The sequence below is a fragment of the Aotus nancymaae genome, unplaced genomic scaffold (assembly GCF_030222135.1).
Source record: "Aotus nancymaae isolate 86718 unplaced genomic scaffold, 86718_ANA_hifiasm-v0.15.2.pri h1tg000058l, whole genome shotgun sequence".
Lineage (NCBI taxonomy): Eukaryota > Metazoa > Chordata > Mammalia > Primates > Aotidae > Aotus > Aotus nancymaae.
Window position 1 is genome coordinate 26,726,886 of NW_026988472.1, and position 13,843 is coordinate 26,740,728.

Genomic DNA, 13,843 nt, shown 5'->3' on the forward strand with positions numbered 1-13,843 from the left:
ATTTCTGAATATTAATATATATTATTAAACATTCTGAGGGAAAAAAATAAGAACTTTGTGTTGTAAATCATGTATGATTAATAGACACCAATTCCCAAATGTCATTTGCCAAACCATAGGCAACAGGTTAAAGGGTGTCCTCAATAAAGAAATCTATGGAGCTTCCAAAAAGGTTAAAAAAAAAAAATTGAGTAGAGTTTTAGCTTCCTGCTCCCATATCATGTTTTTTGTTTGTTTCTTTACTATGTTTTTTAGATTTACGCATTTGGGTACAGAACAATTGTATGAAAGAGTGATTTTGCTTTTCTATCCCCTGTGTAAAACACTCTGATGGGAAGCACATTTCCCTGTCATTAATAGAATTCGTTATATATAAAATAGGCATAATATTGCCAAATATGTTTCCTATTTTACCAAAATAGTTTACTGTCATCAGTATTAATTTTTGCAGGTTTGATTATATTTTATCATGTATGGTAGCTACCTATAAACTTGCTTAATCATACATACTAAATTTTCATTTATTTGTCAAAATAATAAGATGCTATTGATTGCATATTTAAATAGAATTAAAAAGTATAACATGAAAATAATTTTTAAAAGCATTATCCATTCATGAGTGATAATCAGTTTTTGAGGTTTTCTTGGATTGTTGCATTGTCTTGGAATTTTTCTCCATAAAACCTACCTGCCTCTCCTCTGCTGAGTCACACAACACTAAAAGCATATCCTGACTCTAAGAAATTTGGAATCATAGAGTGCCATATATTTTTAACTAAGAGAAAAGTACTTGCATCCACACATATATCTCTTTTGCCATGTGTGTGAACCGATTTTTCTATCTGGATTTTCTGTAAAATGATATAGACGATGTGTACAACTTAAAACAAAATGTACATATCATAAAAGGACTGGTAAAATTGTTTTCAATTTACTTAGCGCTGCTGCACTAGAATCATTTTGTATGAGGAATACTTAGATCAGTAAAGTGCAAGTGTTTTTGTTTCTCTTTTTGTTCTTGTTGATGCTCTGTGGCATCTGGAGACATGGGCAGACATAATTCTGAATAAAGGACTTTTTTGTTTGATCTAATGTGCTGTGAGGAAACCATGAGGACACTCAGCCAGGAAATGCACATTAGAATAAACAGATGTGAATAGCTCACATCTGACCAGGCCTGAATACCTATCTACAATGGTTGAACAGAGTAACAAATCTTAGAGGGTCAATGATTCAATTCAAACTGGATTTTCGTAAGCAAGTTCACCTCAACTTTTTACTTCAAGTCAACAGATATTTATTAAGGCCCCAGGTGCTATGCTTAACACTCTAAAAGACAAGAAAGAAATATTAAGAAATAATCCTTGTACTCCAATTTATAGCATTATTGAATATACATATTATAGTTACACATACAAGTTAGAAAGTAATAAAGACATTAAGGACATAATCCAAGCAAAAATATATAGTATAAGACATGAGTGTAATTGAAATCATGAAAAGAAAACAGCAGTGCAAAAAGCAAAAACTGGGAAGAATTTTTTAGAGGAGGAATCCTTAGGTTAAGGAGTGAGTATAATTGGAATCTGGACTAATCTTGAATCTAATAGCTAACAGTTATTATTTATGTGCCAGGACACATTATAATCACTTTACATATAGTAACTTTTATGGCCATCATAACAACCCTATGAGAAAGGCTCTATTATTATACCCATACTCAGAGAAACGGAAGTCCTGAGCAGTTAAGTGACTTGCTCAGGTGCGATAGTTTTAAAATACCATAGTTGAAGTCCCACTCTGGATGTTCAAGCTCCAGAGTTTCTGCTCTTAAGCACTTTCCTGTACAGTTTCTTGATGCAGAAAATATTTTCAAAGTTAAAGATATGATGTTAGTAAGGGTAAAAAAATTGTATCAGGAGGATGTGTCTGAGGAATAACAAAGAGATTATCCTTCACTTTGTTATTCACTTTGATTGTCCTTCAAAGTGTCTTTGCTGGCAAAGCACTAGGAAATCAAGTTGGATAAAAACTGAATCCAGTTTTTTCTTTTTTTTTTCTGGAGACTTGAATGCCTAGTAGATGGGCTTGAAACTGTCCAAAAAACTATATGTTATCATGGATGGATTTTGGTCAGGGATAATCCTTAAAATGTCAGGATAAATTGGATACAATAGAAAAATTAAAGAGATAAAAAATAATTAAGGACATATTTGTGTTCAACATAGCTGGACCAATTTAGAAACCATACCCTTAATTCAGGCAACTGTGCCAGGACTCTCACTATTAAAGTTCACTCAGGAGATGTCCAACATCCTAGATCACCCATTTTTTCTCTGTTAGTGCAAAATGTTGTGGACTGGATTTCCAGATATATATTTCTATCTGGCTAGTTAAATAAATACTCTGATTGGTTGAGGAAAGGTTTTCTGGAAGGTGTATATAATCCCACCATGGCAACAGAACCAAGAGTCTCTGCTGAGTGTCTACCAATCTATAGACTTAAATTCTTTCCCTGGACTTTCTTCTAGCTCCTTCTATTTCTGTTATCCCAAAAACACCTTGATGTAGCCTTAAGCAGAATCAACTATTAGATGGCTAACTCCCTCCTCTTGCTGGGTGCCTTCTCTTTTGGGCCCCAACAGCAGTGAATCTATGCTCCCATCTTGACATTTTACTTATCCCCTTTTCCACCTCCCCCAAGTAAAATTCCTTTGTGTCAAAGTTTTATTTAAGTGATGGAAATGACTAAGATTGTCTACAGGGTTGAGTTAGGAAGAAAAGAGGTCTCAAAAGGGAATATTGGAAAATGCCAGTATTTTCTGAGCAAGTGTGGAAGAGATTAAAATTTACCCCCAATGACTTATATCTCTAGTCAAGATTTCTCTCCTGAACCATGACCTATATACTCATCGTACATATTCACTTAGAAGTATGATAAACATCTTAAATTTAGCACAACAAAATCTTATACCCTAACCTTATTCTCCTGCAATTTTCCATATTATAGTTAATGACAGCTCCATTATTCCACTTGTCTGTGCCAAAATTCTTCATGTTATCCCTGAATCCTCTCCCTACCAACACACGTGTAATTGGCTACCAAATCCTAAGGACTCTGCCTTTACAGTGTATCCAGAATTCAACCCTGCCTCCACTCTGATCCGAACCACCATCATCTCCAGCATGAATGATTGCAATGGTCTCTTAACAAGTTTCCCCCTCCTTCCCTTGTCCCACGTAGAGTCTATTCTCAACATACTAGCCAGAGATTACCTATTTAAATGAAAAAAGTCAGATTATATTTCCCGCTTCTGTTCAAAACCCCCAAGGCTCCCCGTCTCCCTCAATGTAAACAGGGAAGTCCTTATTATCTTCACAAGACCTTCCATGGGTTACCCACTTCATTCTCTCTGGTAGTCGCTGGCTAATACGCTCCAGCCTTAATCACTTCCTCCATGTTCCTTGACCACTCCTCCAGACACATTCCAGTGTCAGGGCCCTTGTACTTGCTTTAACTACCTGGAATGTTATTCTCATGATTTTTCTTTAAATGCCTAACTCCTGCATTTCCTTCAGATCTTCAAAAACCACCTTCTTAGTAAGGTCTTCCCGGACCCCTCCTACCTAAAATCCTGAACCCCCCACTTTATCCTTCATTTCCTCCTTCCCTGTTTTAATTTTGCTCCTCAGCACTTAACCACTATCTAACTGAGCATATAGTTTAATCATTTTCCTATTTGTTTACTTTCTTCTCCTATAGAAGGTGAGATTCCAGAGAGCAAAACTTTTTCTTTCTGGATCATGACTATATCCCCAAGATATAACATATGACTGTCTCGTGGTAGGTTTTCAACAAATATTTCTTGAGTTAATGAATGAATACAGAGATGTAGCTCTCAGACAGAGAGAGAAACCTAGAAAATAGCATTACTAGTTAAAACTAAAGAGGCTAGGGCTGTGTGATGAAAGCTGTGCCTAACAGTACTGAATCCTGCCAAGAAGGGAAAAGATGCAATGAGGAATCTATTACTAAATGAAAAAATAGGAATTTCCTTCAGGAAATGAATATGGTTAAAAATGTGAATTATAGACCAGGCGAGGTGGCTCACACCTGGAATCCCAGCACGTTGGAAGGCCGAGGTAGGCGGATCGCCTGAGGTCAGGAGTTCAACGTGGTGAAACCCTTTCTCTACTAAAAATACAAAAATTAGCCAGGCGTGGTGATGGGAGCCTGTAAGCCCAGATACTTGGGAGGCTGAGAAAGGAAAATAGCTTGAACCCTGGAGGCAGAGGTTGCAGTGAACCGAGATCACACCATTACACTCTAGCCTGGGCAACAGGAGCAAAACTCAATCTCAAAAAAAATGCATATTATAGGTGTTTCCAGCTGTCTGCTAACGTTCTTCAAAGAAATGAAAACTGAGAAATCATTAGAAAGCAATTTTATCATTTCTTCTAAAAAATAAAGTTCAATATATTTCAAACCAGAATATCATTGAAATACTGAAGCCGTTTTTAGGGGAAAATGCACTAAGACAATTGATTTCATATTATCTTACATTTTAACTTATGCTTTTATGTATTTGAAATTTGATCATTTCATTTGAAGACTTTTCTAATTGAAACTTTTTGACTAAGAGAACACTGGCAACTTCTCTTGTAAAATTTTATTACTGAGGACAAACTTTTTAACAGAGGAAAAATTAGCCAATTAATGTTTGTATGTACATCCCACAGCAGACATATTGTTTAAAATCTTAACTTGGAAAGAGTTGTATACTTGTGAAGGTGTATGTGAGCTTATTTCTAGGTATGAAATATAGGAGCAAAGACACTTATAGACATTTTTGCTTAGTAATTGGATGTTGAAGATTAAGAAATGGCTGAATTGAATGACCACAGGGACAGGACAGCAGAAATTATGCTATTTTGGTTGATTGATTGTTTGATTGAGATGGAGTTTTACTCTTGTTGCCCAGGCTAGAATGCAATGGCGCAATCTTGGCTCACTGCAACCTCTGCTTCCCAGGTTCCAGCAATTCCCCTGCCTCAGCCTCCTGAGTAGCTGGGATTACAGGTGCATGCCACCATGCCTGGCTAATTTTTGTATTTTTAGTAGAGATGGTGTTTTACATGTTGGTCAGGCTGGTCTGGACTCCTGACCTCAAGTGACCCACCTACCTCAGCCTACCAAAGTGCTGGGATTACAGGCGTGAGCCACCATGCCCAGCCACTATTTTAAATAATAGAACTTACACTGACAATTTTCATAGTATTTGGGAAGCAAACAGCTTTGCTATAGATAAAAAAGATATTTAAAACTTCAGTAAATTATTTTAAGTTTACTTTCATCCAAAGTGATTAACAGTAAGTTCAATTTGTCAGATATTATTCTCCCCTACTCTAGATCTATTCAGGTTCGGCAATATCTACTTTGACATTTATACCCATAAGTTTACCATTTAGATGGTAAAGGCAAGCTCTGTAATGAAAATCTCAGACAGCAAGGGAGTAGTTGTCACTTTACATTAAACAGAAGAAAAACTAAACAGTAGAAGTCTATCCCTTATGATAAAGAACAGAGCATAGTTAAGGGTTGCTTGAGACCTTTATCTTAAACTGATTAGTTGGCAAATAGGTCCCTTGTTTGTTTCCTAGATAAATTATCTGTATTCTCCGGCTTCCCTTTTATCCTGTTAAAGAAACATACTCCACAACACTTGAATAAACAAAGCACTTTATGTTGAAATTATTTCTGTATGTGTCTTCTTTAAAAACTGATTATCTTCTGAAGGGAGAGTCACATTTTAAAATCTTTATTTTCATATCTCAAATTGAGGCTGATATTATTATATCTGTGTTATCAATAAACACTTATTTAAACAATACGCTTTTCAAATAGATAAATGAACTGAAGCCACATGGCCTATAGATTTCTGCTTTTCCTTACTTTAGGTATCTGGATTTCATCTGCCAGTTGTAAAACTTACTGTGCTATCTAATTTTTCCTCTATTCACAGTATATAATCAGGGTCTTATTTAACTTATTGAGGACTGTGAACCAGAGTTGCAAATATCCTATTTTAAAATATTAAGGACTCGAGTTATATAAATTCATATACAAATGCCTTTTAGAAATTAAAATTTCTTTTTTATGTATATTTATAATTTCCTTTTGCAGAAAGAATGGCTAAAAATAAACATCTTGCAGAATTTCAGTGGGGTAGTGAAGAGGTCAATTCATAGGGGCATGTCAAAATTAAGAAGGGAGTTGACTGAAAAGTTGGTACTTTGTCATTTTGACATTATATTTTCAGATAAGATATGGAACTATTCAGGGAGAGGAATAGAAATGCTATATTCTATAGTGATCCTAGGGATTTTTATATCACCATAGCAACTACAGGGACTATGGCTTCATTTTTAGAGGGTCAGAAACTATAAAGATCACTTATTTCCAGACAAACTAAAATAGTAAAATGCTATCAGAGATCTCATCTCTGACTTTACAGAAAGTGCCACAAAATTTTCTTTGGTGTACATACCATTTTTCTGTGTGCAGTGACTTGGGAACACAAATATGTACAGGGACTTTAAAAAGGATTTATTTCCTGGACTCCAGCCAATTTTGACAGCATTCTCTGAGAATGCACCAAGGAGCTATTATCTAGATATCCAGGGAGTGTGACATCCCCTGCCCCAGTTTTTGCTTTTAGCCTTTCTCATTTAAGATAGAAAGTTTTTCTGTGTTTGCACCACGCTGCTCAGCATTGCTAAAACCGTTCATAACTTGATGCTGAGCAATTCTACAGCATTCTAGAGAACTGATAACTCCCCGGAGACTCGGGTTAAAATCAGGAAGCTTGGCAAACTCAAATCCTCAGAGAGTATGCATACACACACAAACAAACACACATACACACATACCATATCAAAGCCATAACTGGATAACTTTTATGTGCTGATGGGGAATATTCTTTATCCCTTCCCTTGAATTTTTTCTCCATGGGTGCTTACAGCTACGCATTTAAAGGGTTTGGACCCTCTATGTACTGACAAATGTGACTGGTTGCCCAATGTGAATTTAAGTAATCAGTCTTTCATTCAGCTGGCTGCTTGGTATCAAGCGAAGAACTTGTCAGAGTTATGGATCTTTGCCATTGGACTGGTAGCCAAGTGAGAATGATGGAGTCAATGACTTAGAGAATTCGGAGTTGAATCAAATCAAGTACCTATGAAATGAGGCTGCCCAGGTCAGGTGAATTAATGAAAGCAGCCAAGAAGATATGTTGGTGCATGGTTCTGGCACCTGACCAAATTGGGCTAGTGGAAAAACCCTAAACATTCCACACAAGACTCTAGGCTTGGAGCCATCAGAAGATGGTAGTAAAATTCTACCAGGTAAATAAAAGTAAAGAAATAATACTAGAGATAGATATACTTGAGTTCAGTGACTTTCAGGGCATCAATAACAGATATGAAACCCATTGTATCTCTTTTATTATAATTTTATTTTTATTTTAGATTTGGGAGTACTTGTGCAGGTTTGTTACATGGATATATTGTTTGATGCTGAGATTTGGGATATGAATGATCCCATCACCCAGATAGAGAGCATAGTACCCAACAGTTTCTGTTATAAGTTTTGTTTTTATCAGAAGTAAACTTTTCTTCAATAAACAAGTCTCTGATATCAAATACAGCAAACTGCAGTGTCGTACTAAGCTATTTTCTATTTTGTAGTGAGAGAGGATGACAGCAAATGACAGTCTGATCTGCCTACATTTATGTTTTCCACTTCCAACATGCTATTGTTGCTCTTGATAAGATCACCAATGACCTAAATTGCCCAGGTTGACCTCCTGGTCCTAGCTGCATTTGACTTGTTGGCAACTCCCTCCCTCCTTCCGGTTCTCCTCCTGGGTCTGGTGACTATTACTCTTTAGGCATACTCATCTCCTTTCTCTGCCTGCGCTTTTCAGAGTTTCATCCTTATGCCACCTTTCTTCTCACTCTTTTCACTCTGCAAACCTTTCCTGAGCAATCTAACCATCCTTAGTCTTATTTAACACCACACATCCCAATGACTATCAATTCTCTATGCAAAATTGCTAAAAGACAGTTTTAACCTGCATTCCTCCAGATAAACAAATTCTCAGATTATTTCTGTGGGCTTGTTCTTTCTTTTGTATGGTAATACCTGACCTGTCAGATAAGTACTTTTTCCACTGAGTTAAATTGAGGTGCTAAACAAAAGAAATAATGAAGGCTTTCCATCACAAGGTGTACATAGTCTTGAAGAGAATTCCTTGAAATTGTATTTTAAATATACCCCCTTTCTCTGAAATTCACTTATATCACCCGTAACCATTGTATCTTACCCTGTTGCTGAGCTGATATATAATAAGAAATGAGAACACAGTTGTTTTTTTTAGGTTCCCATTGTAAGCATTGACTTTCACCTTTTACAACTGATGTTATCTATATTCTCACCTGTCTCTACAGCTTAGTTCTTGCTCAAGGCAAGTCCTCATGCACCATAAACATGGAATCTTAGAAGAAGGAATATATCCCTTTAAGTTCTATTCTTAACTTCTTTACTGTTTCCCTTTCTGATTGTAAAGTTTCCTTCAGAGCCTGTCATCTGGAAAACTGTAAGATCAGCAGCAGTCACTCCCTATCTAACCCAGTCTCCAATTTATAAATCCTTCACAATTTTGCCCAAAAATAGGCAAGAAGATTCCCTTTGTTTATACATGATAAAATTTATATTTCTTTATCTAGTCAGGAAACACAAGATCTCTGGATCAGAGAATACATAATTAATTACGCAAAAGCATCTTAGGGCAAGATGTTTATCTGTGAGTGCAGGGGTTGTAATATGGGAGAGAAATCCCAAAATTGTGGATCTCAGAGTCTGTATAAAGCACATGATGCATCGGGGAGGGGAGAGAGAGGGACAGAGAGACAGTCATACCAAAAGACAGAGACTTTGCTCTGGGATATAAACCAAAGATCTAGGTCTATTATTTTTGGAATATATGTTGAAATATAATCAAAGGGCTCTTGGAGATAAATTTTTTTAAATCTCTCCAGAGGAACACACTAGTCTAAACTCCAAGGTATACTTGCCATTCAATCATCCTTTAAGCCATTTACCAGAGCTCTTTGCTCAGAAAGCCTAGTCCATGTATACAAATGTGAAAATATGTATGGCTCAGCAATCCTTTCCATCTTACTCCTTTTCTCAAAATCTGATTTCAGCTGCTTATGGAATATCTACAGTTTGATGTCTCGAAGGCTTTTCAGTATGCCCATATTCAAAATTGAAGTAATCACTTATGCACACATAAGCAAGCGTGCACCCATGGAACCTGGTCATCCATCTGAAATCGTTTTACTCAATGATACCACAAATCATGTGGATACCCAGGCCAGATACCTAATAGTCATTCAAGTTCTTTGACTTCTTCACACAACACACAGTCACTGAATTCTGCTGAGCTGATTTCCTAAACTTCCTTCCCAATTCAACTCAAATGTGAATAGCAACTAGATACTTGATTCAATTATTGGACTTTTGTGAATACTGTAGGTATGGTAATGGTATTATGTGTACTTTCCCTGAAAAAGTTCTCATGAGAGAATATTTTAGCATGAGAAAAGTGCTGAAGTATTTATGGATAGAATAATGTATCAATTTGTTTCAGAATAATCTTGTTGAAGAGGTGAGTGGGTGGGATTGTACATAAAATAAGGTCCATGGAGTCATAAAAGTTGGCACTGGATTACAGGGTTGTGGGAGCTATTTGTATTGTTTTCCTACTTTCATATATATTTGAAATCTTACATAATGATAAATTTTAAAATTCATAGTTCTCCATTAGCTACTAAAGTATAGGCAGAATTTTCTGTTGAGATTCAAAGCACGTTATTGAACATCCTCAGCTTTTGTTTCCTGGCCCATCTTCCCCTAAGCTTCTATGTTACCAAAAAGGCAGCCAAATATGACTGCTCTTGTTACCTGTCTTTGCATTTGTGTTACCTACTAGCTATAATGTTCTTCTCACTTCTACTACTCAGCTATGTCTACTGCAAATTACACCTTCTTCATGAATTCTTTCCTGAGCCTGTGACCAAATATGTTATCTGATACATTTTTTCTCTGAACTTCTAGAAAATGTTTGGTGCCACTTATAATACTCATCTTTTTCCTCCTTCTCATCTAGCTTAGACTTCTATACTTTCATTTTTTTGTTCAATTCTTCATACCCTTTCTTACTACTAAAATAAAACCCACTTAAAACTTTTTAAAAGCACACTGAACTGTGTTTCACCCACCTGTGTTTCTGTTGTATTGCTCCTTACACATGGAAAGAACTCAATAAATTTTGCCCAGTTGACCTTATACACAATTTAGATGATCAAAATAACCAAATTCATACTAGCAAGAATAGCCAGAATTTAGTTTTTAGCAAATTTATTTGAGAATAAATATGTTAAGATTTTTCTTTCTTCCTGTATAATAAATTTGTCATTTCTGATTTTTTCCTTAAATAGAATATAAATAAAACATGGACTGAATTTATGGAACCATCTATCTATTCATTTATTTAACAAAAAAGCATTTGCCATCTATCATGTGCCAAGCGCAGGTTTGAGCTTTGGAATCCCAACAGATAATATCCCTGCACTCTTAGGTTTCAGTCTACTCGTATATACAGGCCATTTGATATAAATATATTAATTTTAGTAATAAGGGCTATAAAGAACAGTGAATAATAATGCAAGGAATAGAGAGTGATTGCTGATGCTCATTAAAATAGAGTAGTAGAGAAGGCCCCTTAATATGAGAAAGAAATAAGGGAACCATTTCCTAAATGTTGGTTAGGAAAACTATTTTTGGCAGAGAAAACCACAAGGACAGAAATTTTTGAAGCAAGAACACAGTTGGTATATACAAGGAATGCAATAAAGCTAGAGGTTAAAGTATTGTGGACCACGAAGAGACTGGGAAGAGATGAGGTTGGAATGGTAGGTAGTATACAAGCAAGTCATATAGAGATCTATAGACCATAGTCAAGATTATGCTTTTTTTAAAAAAAAAAGTAAAAGCAAGTTTATTAAGAAAATAAAGGAGTAAAGAATGGCTACTCCATAGGCAGGGCAGTAGTGTGGGCTGCTCGACTAAGGATACTTAATAGTTATTTCTTGATTATATGCTGAACAAGGGGTACATTGTTAATGAGTTTTCTGGGAAAAGGAGTAAGCAATTCCCAGAACCAAGAGTTCCTCCCATTTTAGACTATATCAGGTAACTTGTTGATATTGCCTTGGCATTTGTAAACTGTCATGGCACTGTTAAGAGTGACTTTCAGTGGGCTAATGCATTGTAATTAGTGTATAATGAGCAGTGAGAAGGACCCTCTTGTTTTTCATGGGTTTTGACCTGCTCATTTACAGCAACCTGCTTTATCAGCAAGGTCTTTGTGACCTGTATCTTGTGCTGACCTCCTGTCTCATCCTGTGACTTCGAATGCCTAACCTCCTGAGAGTGCAGCCCAGTTGGTCTCAGCCTTATTTTTTCCAGCCCCTATTTAAGACAGGGTTGCTCTGGTTTCAATGCCTCTGACATATTTCCCCCCTTTGTTTTACAACAGACCCCTTAATCCTAAGAGTAGGAGAGGGATAAAAATCTATCTTGTGTAACTTCTTCAGGCTCAATATAGCTGATGATATTTCTGCCTAACTATTAGGGTCTCTTGTATTCAGGGTAGAGAAGAGCTCAGTCAGCAAGCATCAGTTTGGTGAGGGCTATTCATAAATAATAAAAGGTGATATCTGGAAGATTAGTAAGTGTTCAATTTAAGAAAATATTGTGTAAGCTTATTCTGCATTCCTATATAAACAGTATAACAGCAAATATATTCCATAACAGTAAAACAAAATAAGCAAGATTATCCCAAGTAAACTAAATTAGAAAGTTTTCATGAACTGGGCAACTGTTGGAACCAAGATGATGTGAAGTTGCTAGCTGATTTCAATACATGTCCAGAATTAGAATAATGAACCAGATTTTTACACTACCCATCCTTCTTGTTTCTTCTGAGCTGAAGTCAGAGATCACTGGCAGGTTCACGGAAATAATCAAGGTCAGTGTATGTTGCAGGAAGAAACTCAAAAACAACAGATGAGACTAATAACCAGTGTACCGTAGTTCTTAAAACATAATTTTTTCTCTTTCCAGTCTCCCGTTTCTATTAAAGACAAATCATAATAGGACTGATTTGCTTTATTATACTAGGCCTGATTATTTGTATAAAGTGCAGCAAGAGTAATTATTTTTCATGTAGGCTTTTAAAATTGGCTGTGATTGAACTCTGTGTTGAAGAACCACTGGAAGAATTTGAGCAGAGGAGTAATATGATCCCAATTGCATTTTAAATTAATCTTTTTGGTTCTTGTGTGGAGAATTATCCAGGAGAAGAGAAAGAATGTAAGCACGAGGAAATAGGTTTGTTATAATCCAGATGAGAGACAATGATAGCTTATATCAGAGCTGTAGAAAGAAAGGTAGTGAGAAGTGGTCAAATTCTGAATATCTGCTGACAGTCAAGTCAAAACAATTGTCCAATAATTTGAATACTGGAGACTGAAAAATATTAAGGATGGCTCCAAACTTTTCAATCTGAATAACTGTTAATTGAATTACTATAATTCAATTGAAATTAGTAATTGCCATTTACTGAAATGAGGGAATCTATGGGAGGAGAAGGATTAGGAAATGCAGTTCAGAATTTTGTTTAGGTCATATTAAGTTTGAAAGTCTCGTGAGACCTCCAAGTGTTGAGAAATTACTAGCATTTGTTAGACTGGAGTTCAGAGGAGAGGTCCAGACTTGAGATGTACATTTGTGTGTCATTGTCTTATACAGGATGTTTAAAATTATAAAAACAAATGAGAGGAATTATGGAAAGAGAAGAAAAGAAGTGCAAACACTGAGCCAGAGCACTCTAATATTAAGATCGGGATGAGAAGAAGGATCCAGCAAAGGAGACTGAGAAGTAGTGGACGTAAAGGTAGAAGAAAAATCAGAAGAGGTCAAGATACAGAAGCCAAATGATGTCAGTTTTAAGATGTAGGGGTTTATCCACTCTATCAGGATGAGGTCTATGATTTACCAATTGAATTTGAGCATGTCAAAGTCACTAGACTTCATGGTTATTAACTTTAAAAAGTCAGTAATTAAGAATTGCAATACCATTTCTTGTTACCTTTGGGATTTATAGGTATATATTTCCTTATGTATAGACAACTAATGCATTTTTTACTTGTTTTAAAATTTTCGTATTACAGAATATAAAAGATACTCTACAACAAATCTCAGGTCGGATTGATGTAATTCACAGCAAGAAGACAGCAGCATTGCAAAGTGCCAAGCCGGTGGAAAGGGTGAAGCTACAGGAAGCTCTCTCCCAGCTTGATGTCCAATGGGAAAACGTTAACAAAATGTACAAAGACCGACAAGGGTAGGTAGCACATATATTTTGACTGATACGTACAGAAATGATTTGTTTTCAGGGAACTGTACAGTTTATTTCAGTACTGTCCATGGAATAAAGACAGGGAGAAAGAGAGAAGTATCACTATCATTGAAAAATGGTAAGTAAAATGAGAACAAATAATGAACAGTTCGGACAAATGAGCTGAATTCTAGAAATTATTCAGTATTAAATTTAGCATTATGTTGAAGCATTGTGTCTTCTAAAATTTCAGGTAATGGTAAATCAGATTGAGTCATCAAATTGAAGTGCTTTAAACAATTGTTTGATATAACATC

General features: G+C 35.9%; 1 protein-coding gene across 12 annotated transcripts in view; it reads left to right on the forward strand.

Annotated features, from left to right (window-relative positions):
• DMD (dystrophin) overlaps positions 1 to 13,843 on the forward strand; it is a 2,277,745-nt gene that overhangs the window by 1,067,675 nt on the left and 1,196,227 nt on the right. For all 12 annotated transcript variants that reach the window (XM_064364425.1, XM_064364424.1, XM_064364427.1 and 9 more), the window contains one exon: positions 13,360 to 13,532. In XM_064364425.1, coding sequence (XP_064220495.1) covers positions 13,360 to 13,532 — 173 coding nt within the window. The remainder of the gene's footprint in view (positions 1 to 13,359; positions 13,533 to 13,843) is intronic.